The sequence below is a fragment of the Mandrillus leucophaeus genome, unplaced genomic scaffold (genome assembly GCF_000951045.1).
Source record: "Mandrillus leucophaeus isolate KB7577 unplaced genomic scaffold, Mleu.le_1.0 Scaffold264, whole genome shotgun sequence".
NCBI lineage: Eukaryota > Metazoa > Chordata > Mammalia > Primates > Cercopithecidae > Mandrillus > Mandrillus leucophaeus.
In genome coordinates, this window is record NW_012102743.1 from 1,236,671 (window position 1) to 1,253,369 (window position 16,699).

The 16,699-nt window shown below is 38.8% G+C and overlaps 1 protein-coding gene across 5 annotated transcripts in view; it reads right to left on the reverse strand.

Moving 5' to 3' along the window:
- Nucleotides 1–16,699, reverse strand: part of LTBP1 (latent transforming growth factor beta binding protein 1) — a 398,449-nt gene that overhangs the window by 181,127 nt on the left and 200,623 nt on the right. For all 5 annotated transcript variants that reach the window (XM_011984230.1, XM_011984234.1, XM_011984233.1 and 2 more), the window contains 2 exons: nt 9,916–10,018; nt 6,126–6,197 (listed from right to left, as the gene is read on the reverse strand). In XM_011984230.1, the coding sequence (XP_011839620.1) occupies nt 6,126–6,197; nt 9,916–10,018 (175 nt within the window). The remainder of the gene's footprint in view (nt 1–6,125; nt 6,198–9,915; nt 10,019–16,699) is intronic.

The following is a 16,699-nucleotide window of genomic DNA, read 5'->3' on the forward strand; positions in this document are numbered from 1 at the left end:
TAAAAAGAAATTTTAAAGGCTAATGGAGATAACTGACATAAAGTGCTTATTAAACAAAGCATCTGGCACACAGTAAATTTAGTTATTCAAATCAAATTAATTCATTAAATTATTTAGTTCTTTATTTCCCTCTTTATAAGTTTATGACTTCTGGGCTTACAAACATAGTTTATCATGAATCACTAAAAATATTTTGGTTTTATTTGTAAGTCACTGGTACTTGACCAAGTAAAATAAAGTTATAATAAGAGCTTCTCGGCCGGGCGTGGTGGCTCACATCTGTAATCCCAGTACTTTGGGAGGCCGAGGTGGGCGGATCATGAGGTCAGGAGATCAAGACCATCCTGGCCAACATGGTGAAACCTGTCTCTACTAAAAATACAAAAAAATTAGCCAGATGTGGTGGTGCGTGCCTGTAGTCCCAGCTACTCAGGAGGCTGAGGCAGGAGAATTGCTAGAATCCAGGAGGCAGAGGCTGCAGTGAGCCAAGATTATGCTGCTGTACTCCAGCCTGGTGACAGAGTGAGACTCTGTCAAAAAAAAAAAAAAAAAAAAAAAAGAGCTTCTTATGTCATCAATAACAAATGAACCCTTTCTTCATCCACATCGAATCTATTTTTTAAAAATTGGGCCTCTGGGTTCATAAAAGTGAATAAGACTGGGTCTTTGATGTCTGAGAAATCAGCCTGTCAGGAAAAGAAAGAGGTGAACAACAACATATAATGTGAATAAATAATTCCAACATAGAGTAAGAGGAAATCCTACTACTGTCTGGGAGACTCTCATGGTGGTTTTTACTATGGGTATGGCATGGAGCGTAAGCAGGAGACTGATCTTCAGGCCAAAAAGAGGATCTGCTTGGAGGCGAGGTTTCTATATTTTCTGTTTAGAGGTACTATGTTAACTCTAAATAGACTGTGAAAAGTTAAACTGTTAAATTCCTGATTGCTCTAGGAATTATAATATAAACGGTCTATTAGTTACTACATACATTATAATTCCTAGAGCACTCCCTTTAAAATAATACAAAAAGGCCAGGCACAGTAGCCCACACCTGTGATCCAGCACTTTTGGAGGCAGAGATGGGTGGATTGCTTGTGGCCAGGAATTCGAGACCAGCCTGGCCAACATGGTGAAACCCCATCTCTACTAAAAATACAAAAATTAGTCAGGTGTGTTGGTGCTACTCAGTTACTTAGGAGGTTGAAGCAGGAGAATCACTTGAACCTAGGAGGCGGAGGTTGCAGTGAGCTGAGATCGTGCCACTGCACTCCAGCGTGGGCAATAAACAAGACTCTGTCTCAAAAAAAGAAAAAAAAAAAAAAGGTAAAGTGATGCAAAAATGTATTGGTAAAAAGCCAAAATTAAAATGGAATTCTAAGGAAAGGGCAAGAAAAGAACAAAAAAATTCCTGATCAGACAAAGATGTTTAGATAGACCTACATCTAACCACATCAATAATTATGAGGTAGGAGATCAGCAGAACTTATTTTCTGAGCACTAATCATGACCCTGCTAATCAAAATAGGATGCAGCAGAAAAAACGGCCAGAACCAGCTGATGGCCATGAAGGCAACCTCTAGTCACCCTCACTGCTCATTAGCATCAAGACACTCCCACCAGCACTATGACAGTTTACAAATGCCATGACAGTGACCCAGAAGTTATCTTACATGGTTCCGGGAACTCCTCCACTTATTTTCTAGAAAATTCTAAATAACCTGACCTTTAATTAGCATATTATTAACAGTGAGTATTAAATGTAGCTAGCCAGCCATTTACAGGGACTGCTGCTCTGGATGGCTACTGTTGCTGTATGCTGCTGCTGCTGCTGCTACTATGCTGGGCCACCCCACCTGTGGGATAGCCCTGGTCTGTCTATGGAGCAGCCATTCTGTTGTACCTGCTACTCTAATAAACTTGCTTTCTTTCACTGCTGGCTCAGCCTTGAATTATTTCCTGAGCAAAGCCAAAAACCCTCTCAGGCTAGGCCCCAATTATGGGCTATGCCTGGATCAATTACTTTAGATTATACTGCAATAAACACCCCTATTAAGAGGCAGAAATATCAGAATGTAGAAAAGAAGCAAGACTCAACTACATGTTTTCTATAAGACACCCATTGTAAAGGTAAAAAACCACACACTGAAATTTGCCAGACATGAAAGAAAAACATTCATTCCATAATCATAGCAGGCAATTTTAACACCTCTCTCAACAACTGATACAACAAGAAAAATTTCACAAGTATTTGGATATTAAGCAATACATTTCTAAATAATCCATGGGTCAATAATAAAATCAGAATAATTTTTAAAAACTGAACTTATTATTGCAGCACCAGTCACAATAGCCAAGATAAGGAATCAACCTAGGTGTCCAACAACAGATGAATGGATAAAGAAAATGTGGTGTATATACAAAACAGAATACTAATCAGTCATAAAAAAGAATGAAATCTGTCATTTGTATAACATGGATGGAACTGGAGGACATTATGTTAAGTGAAATAAGCCAGGAACAGAAAGTTAAACACCACCTATTCTCACTCATATGTGGAAGCTAAAAAAAGTTGATCTCATTGAAGTAAAAAGTAGAACAGAAGATAACTAGAGGCTGGTAAGGGTAGAGGGAAGGTGAAGGTAAAGAGAGATTTGTTAAAAGATACAAAATGACAGCTGATACGGTTTGGTTGTATCCCCACCCAAATCTCATCTTGAATTCCCATGTGTCACGGGAGACAGCTGGTAGGAGGTAATGAATCATGGGGACAAGTCTTTCCTTTGCTGTTCTTGTGACAGTAATTTTCATGAGATCTGATGGTTTTAAGAAGAGGCATTCCCCTGCACAAATGCTCCTTTTTCAGACTGCTGCCATCCATGTAAGATGTGACTTGCTCTTCCTTGGCTTTCACCATGATTGTAAGGCTTCCTCAGCCATGTGGAACTGTAAGTCCAGTTAAATCTCTTTCTTTTGTAAAATGCCCAGTCTTGGGTATGTCTTTATCAGCAGCGTGAAAACGGACAAATGCAACAGCTAAATAGGAATAAGTTCTAGTGTTCCATAGCTACATAGTTTCAAATAGGTAGAAGGAAAATACACTGAATGTTCCAATTATAAATGTTCAAGATGATGGATTTGCTAAATACCCTGATCTGATCACTACACATTTTAAGTATCAAAACATCACTACATACCCCGTAAATATGTATAATTATTATATGCTGATAAAAAATAAAAGGAAATTATTTTAAAACTTGAACTTAGAGATAAGAATATGACACAAAATTAAGGGACAGTTAAAGTCAGAATCTAGACTGATAGAAATTTACTTTTATTTATATTTCAGGAAAAGAAGAAAGGCTGACATCAATGACCTAAGTATGCATCTGAAGAAATTAGGAACAGTAGCTATTGAACAAAAAGTTAAAGGAAAAGAAAACAAAGAACAGAAATCAGTGAAATAGACAAATGTTTTCAACAAGGCAAATAATTGATTCTTTGGGGGAAAAAATTGGTAACATTGATAAACCACTGGCAAGCCTAATCCAAGAAAAACAAATATAGCACAAATAGCAATATAACTAAAAGGGACGGGGGTTGTTATATAAATTAAAAAGAAAACAAGAGAATATTAGGAAAACATTTCATATTAATAAATTTGACATTCTGGATAAAATGGCACTTTCTAAGGTAATACAGATTATCAAAACTGACACAAAGTAGTAATGGGAAATCTGAATAATAGTATAGCTATTAATTTGCTCCATAACTGAAACACTTTCTAAAAGAAAACTTCAAGGCCAAATGTCTTCTCCTGTGAATTATTCCAAATACATAAGGAAGAAACAACACCATAAAACTATCTGAGAGTAAGCCTTCTGTCTTCAAGTATCCATGAATGGTAAAAAATGGCAAACAAATAAAAACAAACACACCATACCTAGAGAACATATGTATATTTTATCCATTTGACATTAAGAGAAATTAGGAGCATCTGACATTCTGGAAAATGTAACAATTAGCTATGCAGGATTGAAATAGTGAAGGATAAACAAGGACCCTCCTCTGTCCTCTAGTTTAATGGAACAACTACAAGAAAGCCTTTTCTGCAGAATAGAGTTCCCCAACAACCTTGTGATGAAATGTCTTTGGAACTACTGAGCTTCCTGTCCATACAGGTGATTTGATAGTTTCATAATAACTATTGGCCAGGGATATGATAGAGTATTTTTACCCTGAACGGTATATAAGGTTAGATGGCTCGTAGGCACATTCCAGTTCTATGACGCTATCATTACCATCTGTCCCCTGGGACAGAGACTGTGAATAAAAAGAAAGGAATTACAGCTCAGCTTTTCACGTAAGTTTTAGCCCCTAGACACCTAGTTTCCTGAAATGTCCCCTGTGATTAGGTACGTCTTGTTTTGTAGGACAGTTAGTCATTTAGTGGCATGTTTACAAACATTTAAAGGCGTGTTTATATGGCAGCCATTATATTTCCCTTCAGTCTGTACTTCTGTGTGCTAAACACACTCATGTTTCTGGGCCCTTCACAAACCTGGTTGACTTTATTAACCAAAAGACAATAATGAACACTGAACATCCAAACCCCAAAATCAGTCTGATGGGCACAGTGTACAAGGTTGTTACTTCCACTGCCCTGTTCATTCTATTTCTACTAATGCATTCTACAAATGTGCTAAGGCTATAGACATTTATCCAAATCTATAAAACAATAACTTGGTTTATACTGTAAAATATGCATCTTAAAATCTGTTCATTATTTAATTTAACCTACTCATTCATTCATCTAATTAATTTAATGATACCTTAAATTCTGACTCTAAAATTATGTAGATTAATCCAATATTCCCATGTTACTAACTTTTACAGATGTTTCTCAAAATGTGTCACGGGTGGCCTCTCCTTAAGTGGTTAATTCTAATTTTCTCAACATTCTGTGACACACGATGAGGGCTTACAATATTTTTAAGAAAAAGTCTTTTAAAGACAGAATATATGTGCATTTCTAAAGAAAAGTCTTTTATCTTAACAAAGACTCTACACATCAAAAAAGTTACACAGATGCAGCACTATAGACAATTTACTTGAGAAAATTCTCAGGTAATCAAGATATTCCTTTGACATGAGCCATTTGAATAGGGGGTTAACCTATACTCTGTAACATGACCTTAATCTACTCTATCCTAAATACATATGCTGGTCAAGGATACAGAGCCTCAGAACACAAGTCAAAAGACATGTGCCATGTTCTCAACATGGCTTTTGGTTCTGTTAGACTCTGGGAGGCTCTCTGCTTTCTCAGTTTCAGTGTACACGTATTTCCAAGTTACTAATAACATCTTCATCCTAGACATGTAAAGGGAAATTAGAAGCATTGATCTTCCCATAAAGTAACTAAAACAAAATATGGTATCATATTGGGTATTAAACTAGGCCTTGGTAAACTCAAGTGATAATCTCAGCTCTATGCTGCCACAAGAAAGTCACTTAACCTCTCTGGGCTTGAGTTTTCTTATTTATAAAGTAGACACTGGACCAGACAATCTCCCAGCTTCCCCCTGCTTGTACAACTTTGCTGTACTGTTCAACATAAACTGAGCAAAAGTGTTCAGGGCATTTCATACTTAGCTACATAGCTTTTCTTCTTGCCCAGGCAAAATGTGTTTACTCTGATATCTAGTTCCTGAGATGACCAACAACATTTCGATGAGAGGAGAAAAGGGAACTCTGTTGCCCAACCATGCACTGGCAATGAAGTAGAACTGCCAGGTACATGTGGGTGCATGCAAGCACATATGTGCACATGCCCATGCAAGGATATGACTAGCATGGAAACCACATGTGCTCTCTAATGTGATCCAAACTCCTATCCAAACTCTTTTAGATTAAAAACTTGCAGCGAGTGTCAGTGGTAATAAAGCAATTCCAATAACCATACTTTAAACTTATTTCCTTCTATTTCCTTAGCCAAAAGGAGTGAACATGAGATGGTTCACTGTGACAGGCTGGGCGAATGAGCAAGCTGTGGCAAACAACTGATGTTTCTAAAAAGCCAAAACAACTGTTGAGTCCACATCAATGAATTCAGTTAGTCTTACCTTGGCAAAACGTGTTGTTAACCCGCTTATAACCTGGTAGGCATTCCATCATTTGGTTGTATCCATGATAAGCTGTAAGGGAAGAAATGCTTTGTTACACACTTAGTTTACATTCTTACAATCTTAGACTATTATAAGCGACATCTGAAGCCATTTAAGGCATCAGCAGACTTACTTATTCATTTATTAATACAAGAAACCAATACCAATGTATATCTCCATAATTTCTTTCCCATTCTGCTTATTTTTCAGGATACTTCTTATTTTGCAATAAAGTCCCAAGAAGTTATCAGTAAATCTTTATTATGTTAACTGAAACAATCTTGAGATTGTTGTACATTTTCTTCTAATTAGCGATTACATATTTCCATTACAAAGCATCTATTCCTCCCCAGTGATGTGCTTCAGGGTTTGGATTTTCTTATCCATTGTAGGTAGGGTTACTACATGTCCTGGAACATTCTGGGTGATGTCTGTTATTCCAGCAAAGTTAATTAACAGTACTTTACTCCCCAAAGTGTCCCAGTTTAGACAATAAATTATACACTCATCCTAATTACTGGCTCGGACATCCTAGTCATGAGATGATTCTTACTATTATGAACCTGAGAAGAATAGGCAGATGATGAGAGGAAGTCAGGAAATTAAAAGGGCTGCACTCAGAATAGGCAAACAATACAAATGTTGCAATCACCAACTTCTCAACAAAATCCTATTTCCTGAGATTCTGATACTCTTGAGTGAGACCTGAGAGGCCACCTGGCATAGTAAATGCAGACAAAGTTCTGGGATGTGGCAGAAGTGGGTTTCAAATCCTCTTCCTATCAATAGCTGTGACCTTGGGAAACAAGCCTCTTGGGTTTCACACAGAAATTCTATACAATGAGGGTAATTCCCATCTACTGAGCAGGAAGAGTACTTCCGCAGTTTAGAGAGAATTCATGAAAAATGCCTACCACAGGGCCTGAGTGTGACAAGCACTCCCAAAATATCAAATGCCATTGCTATGTCCTGCAATAAGGAATTCTATTAAGAGAATACTACGCAACAGAAAACAAGCTATAATCAAAATGGGATGAAAGATTAGACCATTAAAAAGACTTGAAAGAGGAGTAAAAGGGGAAAGTAGAAAATAAAAAGGGAAATTTTCTATTAAAACATAAAATTATTTCAGCCTCCCCATATGAGCTTTATCTATCACCACTAAACAAACAGGGTGAATATGTACTGGGGTGTCCCTCTTCTCCTTCAATTCTTTTCTTTGCTGTATTTCCTCTCTCTTCAGATTCCCCCAGATGACTAAAAGAGATCACAGTGAGGCGTCTGGGAAAGGCAAATTAAAAGAGGGGAGATATGGGCGTGTGGGAGTTCCCCCATTCAGCTCCTTGGCCTCACGTCTGTCTTGTCCCATAGACCACTGGAGCACACTTCCTGCAGAGATTGTGGGATCTCTGGCTGCAAACTCCTCAAAGACAAAAGAGATGGATATTAACTTGTTTTAGAAGTTTCAACCGTCATCTACTTCAAGGCAGAGAGCCAGACCAGGCAATCTCTTACAGTCCTCCTCAGTTTAGGATTTTATGTTCATTTTCTTCTCAAAAGTTTTAAAGGACAAGTGACTTGTTCATGCTAAGCACATTTCTAATGGGTCACAAACTATTTAATGAAATCATTTGCAGATTTAAAATTAAGTTTTCACGGCAAAAACAAACAAACAAAAAAACGATCAACAACGAAAGGCCGTTCTGTATGTGGCTAAATAAAAACTTCAAATGTTAAATAAAAGCCACTTGAAAAGTAAAGTTGGAACTAGTTTGAGTGAAAAAAACAAACAAAAAAAAAGAGGTGTGGAACACAAAACCATAGCGGAGAAAGCCAAGGAAAGTCTGCTTCCTTCCAAACTGAACATGATTTAGAGAGGAGTCCCAACCAAGGAAAGGAAAACTTTATAAATGACACAGGAAGAATGTGACCCTGAGTGTTTCTTGGGAGTGAGTCACATAAGACAGCACAAACAGAATAAATGTCAAGATGTTAATAGTTTACTTCATTCATAGTCCACATTGCCCTCCCTGAAGTGAAAGCAGTTTCTTCAATTTTATACATTAAATGAGCCAACATATGGATTTATTTTCATCAACATGTAGTTAAAAGTGACAAACTTTGCACGTTCACATTCAACTAAGTCCTTATCAAGATCAAAATATAGAGCTCACAAACCACAGAAATCAATGAACTCATCTTAGATAAAAATGACGCAATTCTAGACAAAAATGACAAAAGGTCAAGAGTGGAGGGATTAAAAAAACAAAAAAGGACAGTAGGAGTTGCTTTACCTTAAATGTCTATCACATCCCTGCTACTTTGGGGTTTAGACACGAGAGAGAAGAGAAGCAGCTAAGCAAAAGATACACAAAGAAGAGGGTAAATGAAAAAAAAAATAAGAAAGATGGGGAAGGTATTTAATATTAGAGAACATAGACTTAGCCCCAAAACAAAGTTCTATGAAACTAACTTCCCTCATCCTTAATCCTTCGACCTAACAGTGGAAAACATACCATCCTCCTCAATATTCCTACAGACAGACAGACACGGTAAACAAAGAAGAGGCAGGTTTAAGGAAAAAACAAAAGAGGGCAATGCCTTTTCAACGTTTTAGCTATAGATTCCTGTTTAATGATCCATAAGACTCAATAGTAAATGAAAGAGCTGGGAATCGAACTCAGGTCTACCTAACTTCAAACACTAAAATTTTTAAATCAAACCAAATGTATCATAGCGATCCCTTTGGTCAGGTTGCCAAAATAATTTTAAGCAAATGGATCTTCCAATGAGGATGAACCATCACACTCAACCTACTTCCTGGAAATTCACATTGCAAATGATCATCAAATCAGCTTAGAACATCTACTTGGAAAATTCTCTCAGTACTGAAAATGTCCTTATTTACGTGGATTATTTTTGTAAATGAAGAATTCATTAACTATGAGGAACTTTTCACTAAAGTTATTAGAATATTATATTCTAATAATATATTCTGGATATTAGAAATCAGTTATCCAGAGTTAATACTACATTGAAAAACTAAAGGTACAAATTATTGTTGGTAAGAGAGTATTAAAAAGGTGTAAACCTGATTTATTCAGATCAATATGTTCTGAAAAATACTTTAAAAACAAATCAAAGCCTGGGGGTGTTAATACAGATTAATGTTGCTGAGGTCTGTGACAGCATAAAACCAGTGTTAGAAAAAATGGGAAAGAATTGTGTCCTAGTGATTACAAGTTTCTCTTTTACAAATCAACAACCAATTATTTCTCCATTTCAGCTTTCCTTTTAATGACATTTGAAAACCGATAATATAACAAAAACTACAACATACGTTGTGGATATTAATAAAAATCTCATTTAAGGAATTTAAACCTAGGAAATAACAACTGCACTGACTTTTTATAGGGTTTGAAACATTTACTCACCATTTTAAAAGAGTCTTATTTTCTCTTCCCCTGAGACAAAAAGTCCATTTTAGCTCATTACCGCTTAAGACTTTTTTTCCCCATAAGTAATCCAACTAAAGAGGATAATTAATAACTGTGCTTATTACAAAATAATTGACATGAAAACTTTTTCAGACTTGCAAATTTTCTGGAAATGCATATTATAGTACTACATTCTAGAATTCAGTAAGAGAGTTATTTGAAAGTCTAATACTGCCTCATCATTAAACGAGTAATCATAAAAAACAGATATGCTACATTGACCTGCAAAGGAGTGAGGAAACATTACTTACATGGTTTCTTGGGGCATTTCTGGCATTTGTTAAAGCCCCAGGAGGTACCCACAGTTCCACAGCAGTCCTCTTGCTTTGAAAGGCCAGGGAGCGCTTTGCCACACTGCAATGATTAGGTGTGAAATATGAAGGTTAACTGAGTGCAGGATGCCCAGCCCCAGAGCACTGCTGTACCTCACAGTCACACTATAAACCAGTTCCCTTGTTATCGACACAATTAGAAAGGAAAAAAACTGTAAAACTTGCAAAGAAAATACTTGGACAGAAATCAATACAACACAAAAATGAACAAGTACATTTCCAAATGACAGCACCTTGGTATTTCCAGTCTAAGAAAATCTGTCACTGCTCAGAGTACTTTATAAAACTTACGTTTCCAATGCCTTTTTTTCTTAATAAGAACCTCATAATGCATAAGATCAATATAGGCTTTTTAGATTTTAGTTGTATCTGTCTCTTTAAATCTCTTGTGTGGATCATCTGGGAACAGAACTCTAAGGGTATGGCATGTGTGTAAAACGTGAGAAGATGGCACAGGTCCCACCTACAAGAGGCTTCTGATCTTCCTATAACCCCAAGGCCTGGGCACTGACAGGACAGAAGAAACAATTACTGGCTGGGCCAAATCAGCTGTAGCAAAGACGAAGGCTCCAGGCAGCCAAGTGTTCTGACCCGGGGAGGTCAGCCAAGCTAGGAAGGTGCCAGCATGTTTAAGCAAGACCGGCTTGAGCAGGCAGAAAAGCAGGACTTACAGGCTACTGGTGCAACACGGTTGTCCAGTGTTAAGACCAGGTAAGACTCCTGGTCAACCATAGGAAGTGAGAAAAAGCTGAGAGGCAGGGGCCTGAAGTTAGACCACCTCAGTGGGGCAAGGAAGTGCCTAAGAAAACAGATCCTGCTCTGTGGACCTATCCAAAGGCCAGCCTGAGGGGAGGACCACCTGACTCTCCACCCCTGCTGTGCAGGCTAACACACCCCACATTTTTGTCTCCTGTGTAAACGCAGAGCATCCAAGGGGTTATTCTGCCTTCCTCTGCCTCAGTCTCTACAAAAATCCTCCCAACAGTTTCCAGAGTTGTCTTTCCAATCTGATTCATATCTGATCACATTACTGATGAAAACCTTTCACTGACTCTCCATTGTCTGAAAACTGCACACTCCAGAATGATCTATAAGGTCCTTCCTATTCCCACCTGAGACAATCTCTTGTCCCCATCCACCTCTATCCTGCAGACATACCAAAGGGCTCTTTATTTTCTGAACAAACCACGTCCTTCCAAAAGGAGCACGTCTCCCTGGAACACCCTCTCCTTTTCTCTTTCCCAGAATAGACTTTATTCAACCCTTGACATGTATTAATAGCTCTGAGAACCATCACTATGAAACCTCCCCTATCTCCTTAATTCCAATGAGTTCCTCCCTCCTTTTTATCCCACAACACTGTCTATATAGTCTACTGCCTCTGCGATGCATTTCTGTTCAATGCATATGTATCTTATGTTTATATTCCAGTACACAGTACATGTTGCAAATGCTCAGGAAACACTGCATGAAGAAAGGAACAAACAACCTAGGGAATTAAGGAACAAGCTAGTTGTAGGCCATCCAGGCAAGCAATGGCTGTATGAAAACCAAAGGAGGGGTCACGCATGGTGGCTCATGCCTGTAATCCCAGCACTTTGGGAGCCCAAGGCGGGCACATCATGAGGTCAGGAGATCGAGATCATCCCAGCCAACATGGTAAAACCCCATCTCTACTAAAATACAAAAAATTAGCCGGGCATGGTGGTGCATGCCTCTAGTCCCAGCTACTCAAAAGGCTGAGGCAGGGGAATCACTTGAACCCAGGAGGCAGAGATTGCAGTGAGCCAAGATCGCACCACTGCATGCCAGCCTGGCGACAGAGAGACTCTGTCTCAAAAAAAAACAACAACAAGAAAACCAATGGAAGTTTAGCATCCATACCCCAGGCTAGTGAGCAGTGTGTGGTGACAGAAGGTCCAGGCAGGTGGTGGCCCACAGAAGGACAGCAGGTAGTAGTTACCAGTCACCTGGCAGGCCTCCAGGGACAGCGTTTCTTTCCCGCCAGGTCCAAGCATGCAGCATTCTGATTAAGGCTCTAAGTGACTACATATCCAAATTGTAAAACAAGACCAAACCACAGAAGGCCCAGCTAAGTTTTAGTTACATCATAGCTTTGATGTTCTAAGGTTTCATTATTTTTAATGATTTCAACAGGATGCTGTGTGCTCTCCAACAGCAGTATATGATAGTGATTAAAAATGTGACTCAGGAGTTAGAGAGGCCTGAGTATGAATTCTGACTGTAGGACTTCTTACACGCATTATCTTAGACATTTTCCTACCCATAACATAGATTGCATAGTAGTATCTTTCTCACAGGGTCATGAAACATGAAAGAAAAAAGGCACGTGCAATGCTGAACATTATAGCTGACCACTTACATGTGTCAGGTTCATTACCATTATCATTATTATTATTATTATTATAGATAAAAGCTCCCTACTCCAGATGTCCCATTTGAAGTCCCTAATGTTTGTCGGATTCCCCAGGGAGTAGAAGGCGTGTGAGTGGAGTAGATTGTAAATGGTCCTGTCAATCAAACAAGTTAGTCTAATTGCCCTGTCGAAAGTACCAGACTCCATCAGAAATGACCCTGAGACAAAATGAATTTCCCTAATAAAGCTGGTGTTGAAAACATTTTGAGTTAAGCAAAAGTAGGCATACCAAAACAATTGCTTTTTTCTTTTAGATGAACTTGAAAAAACACGTAATTCTGGGGAAGGCACTGAAAAAAGCCCTAGTGTACGTCAGTAAAGCCCAAGACCATCACATCTCTTGAAACCGGGGCAGTAACTCCTGTAGACACGTGACACGCATTCCTTGAGATAAGGAAATTCTCTCATAAAACAACACAACTGGATAAACAGCGAGGGACGTTGTGTGCCAGATACCAATGCACCGACTTGGAGAAGTCTGTTTGAAGACAGGGCTCTCAGCGAAGTGTTTAACCACGTGCAGTGAGGGAAAGTCCCCGAGGCTGGAACAGCGGTGGGGCCACAGATGAATAGTCTCAGACATGGAGGAAGACTGGACCAAAGGAAATATGATAAAGTGGTAGGTGGGTAGGTAGTCCCAGAGACAGCGAAACAAACATGCATCCGCATGTACACGCAGAGAGGGGAGAGGAAGAGGGAGAGACACATCCAACGTGAGAACAAACGGGAACCTGAGAGAAGACAGGCACATACTTAGGGCTGGAATCAGGTAGTTTCCATACTCCTTGAGCTTAATCACAAAACATGTAACCCTGAAATATGAAGGACTGAAGGGAGGAAAGGGCAACAATGACCAGGCCTAAGACTGGGAACAAAATGATTCTGTAAAAACACAGAGGTCCCCACTGTTGCAACCTGGCTGCCAAAGCGTGCTTAGGGTTTATTTCCAGTTTTATAAAATTGATGTAAGACACCAGTTCACATCACATACAGATCATTCCTATACTGGACTCTTTAGGTTCGTCTCCTAATCAAGCAAAACACTCAACACTTGCTGATTTTATATGCTCAAAATGTTAGAGGCAGTTAAAATCCAATTTTCACCTTGGATTCCTAGAATGTTTTATTGGGTAGGGCAAAAATAAATCATTTTTTCTCAACCAGGCCTCCAGAAAGGTACAAGGTTTTCATTACATGATTCAGTCCGCTTTATCCCATGGCTTTGTTTTTGCAGGTCCACGGCCAAGAGCAGCATAAGCCATCCAAATTGATTAAATAAATGGTAGTATAAGTGGTACCACAACACTGTGTGTGTCTTGAAACTAGGTCTGCACAGTATAAGAATAAGCTACAAGAGATGAAGTCACAGTTAAAACAAGACTGAAAGTTCTCCATATGCCTTTCAGTTATTTAACTATGAAGAGGCATCGATGTACAGCCAGAAACTTCATCTGAGAGATCTTTGTGGCCATACTCAGAGTTCTCACCCAAGAGATCACTGAACACCACAGGGTCTCACCTGGATGTAAGACATGCCTAGAAGAAAAGAAGGTAGAGGAAAGATCTTCTCTCTCCCACACCAAAAGGCCACACTGAAGAGAATCACATGGAATAGGATGAGATCAGCATTCAGAAAATCCTTGTCTATGACTGCTAGGTTCTGTTCTTTGGTGAGAGTAATCACGTGGATATAGGCTCACGCTAACTATATTTTTACGCACAGATTGAGGTGATGTTTTACAAGTTAAAAACACACATGGAATTCCTCCTTTGTGAATTATTCACTACCTTCACATGGAAAACTTCATCATTTCAGGATGTGTCTTACAAATAAGCAATCCTGGAGAAATGCGCTAAATTTACAACCTGATATTCAGCTAAATCAAGTCCAAAACAAAAATCCTATCAGGTCAAACAGGCTACAGTGCCTCAAAAAGCTCACACAACCTTGGGCTGCAGATTAACAGACACTACAACCCTACACAGCTGTCCCAGGATTCTGCCCATGCATGACCTAGCTGAAGCACTGCAAGCAGAGAAATGAAAGTTCTGGCAACCAAGTCCTGTGAGGATCAACCGAGGAAAGGAGGAATGGTGAGACTACGTGCAGACATGACAGCAGTGTTCAGATACCCTGAGCAAGAGGAAGCCTATTGTATGATAAAGGTCCAGGTTGAGGATCTCTGATCCAAAATGCTTGGGACTAGAAGTATTTTAGATTTCAGTTATTTTCAGGTTTTAGAATATTTTCAAATACTTACAAGTTGAGCATCCCAAATCCAAAAGTGCAAAATCTAAATTGTTCCAACAAGCATTTCCTTGGAGGGTTATGTTGGTGCTCAAAACATTTTGGATTCTGGAGCCTTTTGGATTTCAGACTGTTGGATTTGGGATGCTTAACTTGTATTGGCAGGACTAAAGGCTACAAATCATAGAAAGAGTGGATTCAACCTCATTAAGTAGAAGATCCTTTCAACAGTTAATGCTCCTTAACAATGGAAGATGCTGACTTCACTAGGAACTGACCATGGAAAACCATCTCTCAGGGATGCCCAGGATTTGAAGCAGATGACCTTTACAACTTTTGCAAGGTCTAAGGTTCTGTGGTCACTACATACTGATGGGTTACATTATCCCATCTAGGAAATACAAGTTACTACACACCACAGCAGAACTCAAGTGTTTCTGTTGCTCTCACATCTATGATAGGACTGCGTCTGAGCAGATGGCCTCCTAACCACCTCCTTTTGTCTTATCTCCTCCTCCCTCATTTCCACATCTCTAGAGTTGCTCATGCTGCCTCGGCCTCTAACTTCAGGACTTATACAAATAAGGCAAAAGAAAGAAAAACAAACAAAGCTACTCCCAGCCCTGATTCACCAGTACACTGGTCATGATTCCTGGAACATTGAGTGCATGAAAATAACTTTTCAACCCTTCTTACGTGCACATCTGTATGAACCCTGTGATTCAGATGGTAAGGCTATTCAAGAATCATTACAATTATTCCACAAATATCCATGTTACTGCATTTACAACACAAAATTATTATAAGCAACAGTGAAAAAAAACTTTTAATTTTGAAGCTAGTTGTCAAAAATTACAGATTGTAGGGTAATGTATGCAATCTAAATCTTGGCCTGATTGGGAACACATACCTTCAGACTTTAATCTCATTTTTGAGGTAATACTGTAGCACTTCCCTAATATTCAAAGTTGGGCTGTGATCACAGTCACTTTTACATCTCCCTATCAATGTGAGAGGAAAGATAGTTCAAAACTTATCATTTGGTAACCAAGGCTTGCAATTTTTGTCAATTAAAAAGTCACCACTGGAGTTGCTTCAGAGCTGAATAATGATTTGAAGAGATTGTGATAGATGGTGGAGTATGGTTTCACAAGGTTTTAGAAGATTTAATTTTCAGGTATTACAATTGCTGGTACCTACAGTACCTGCAATGCACCCTCATTCAAAGAGTGTTTGCTGCACTGTGCAGAGTCCTGGGGAAGGAGAATCCAGCAGTAGTGGTAAGAAGAGTGCTGGACTGGAATCATCAGACTTGGATTGAAATCCCGGATACTTCTTACTAGCAGTGAGAAGTTCAGCAGATCATCCAACCTCTGAGTCAGTAATCCTAACCCCAGGGATTGTGAGATTAAATGATACTTATCCAATCACAGATACTGGGACTCCATCAACCCCTGTGTGGGGATTAGAAAAGAGCAGCTCTAGGATGTGACCCGCACCAGGACATAGAGTTTGATGAGCAGAGCATGGACTGGATCCAGGCTCCAATCATCCTCCCTCAACTTGTGTCTGGTGTGGGTAAAACCTACAACCAGCATTAAAGTACTGGCCATTTGATAAACTGTCAGGACACATTTATTAAAAGTGTTCAGATATTTATCTATTAAAAGGGCCACTCCATAAAGATAGCCACATGTCAGGAACCTATTACTTAATCTTACTATTTAAAACACTAAAAAATGATAAACTGAAATACTCTTACGAATTGTCTTCATTACATGTATATAACTCATTTTATTATGCTATGAAGGACTATTATACAATGAAGTATAAAACATTTTAAGTTTGATATTGGCTGTGGGTTTGTCATAAATAGCTCTTATGATTTTCAGATACATTCCATCAATACCGAATTTATTGAGAGTTGTTAGCATGAAGGGCTGTTGAATTTTGTCAAAGGCCTTTTCTGCATCTATTGAGATAATCATGTGGTTTTTGTCTTTGGTTCTGTTTATATG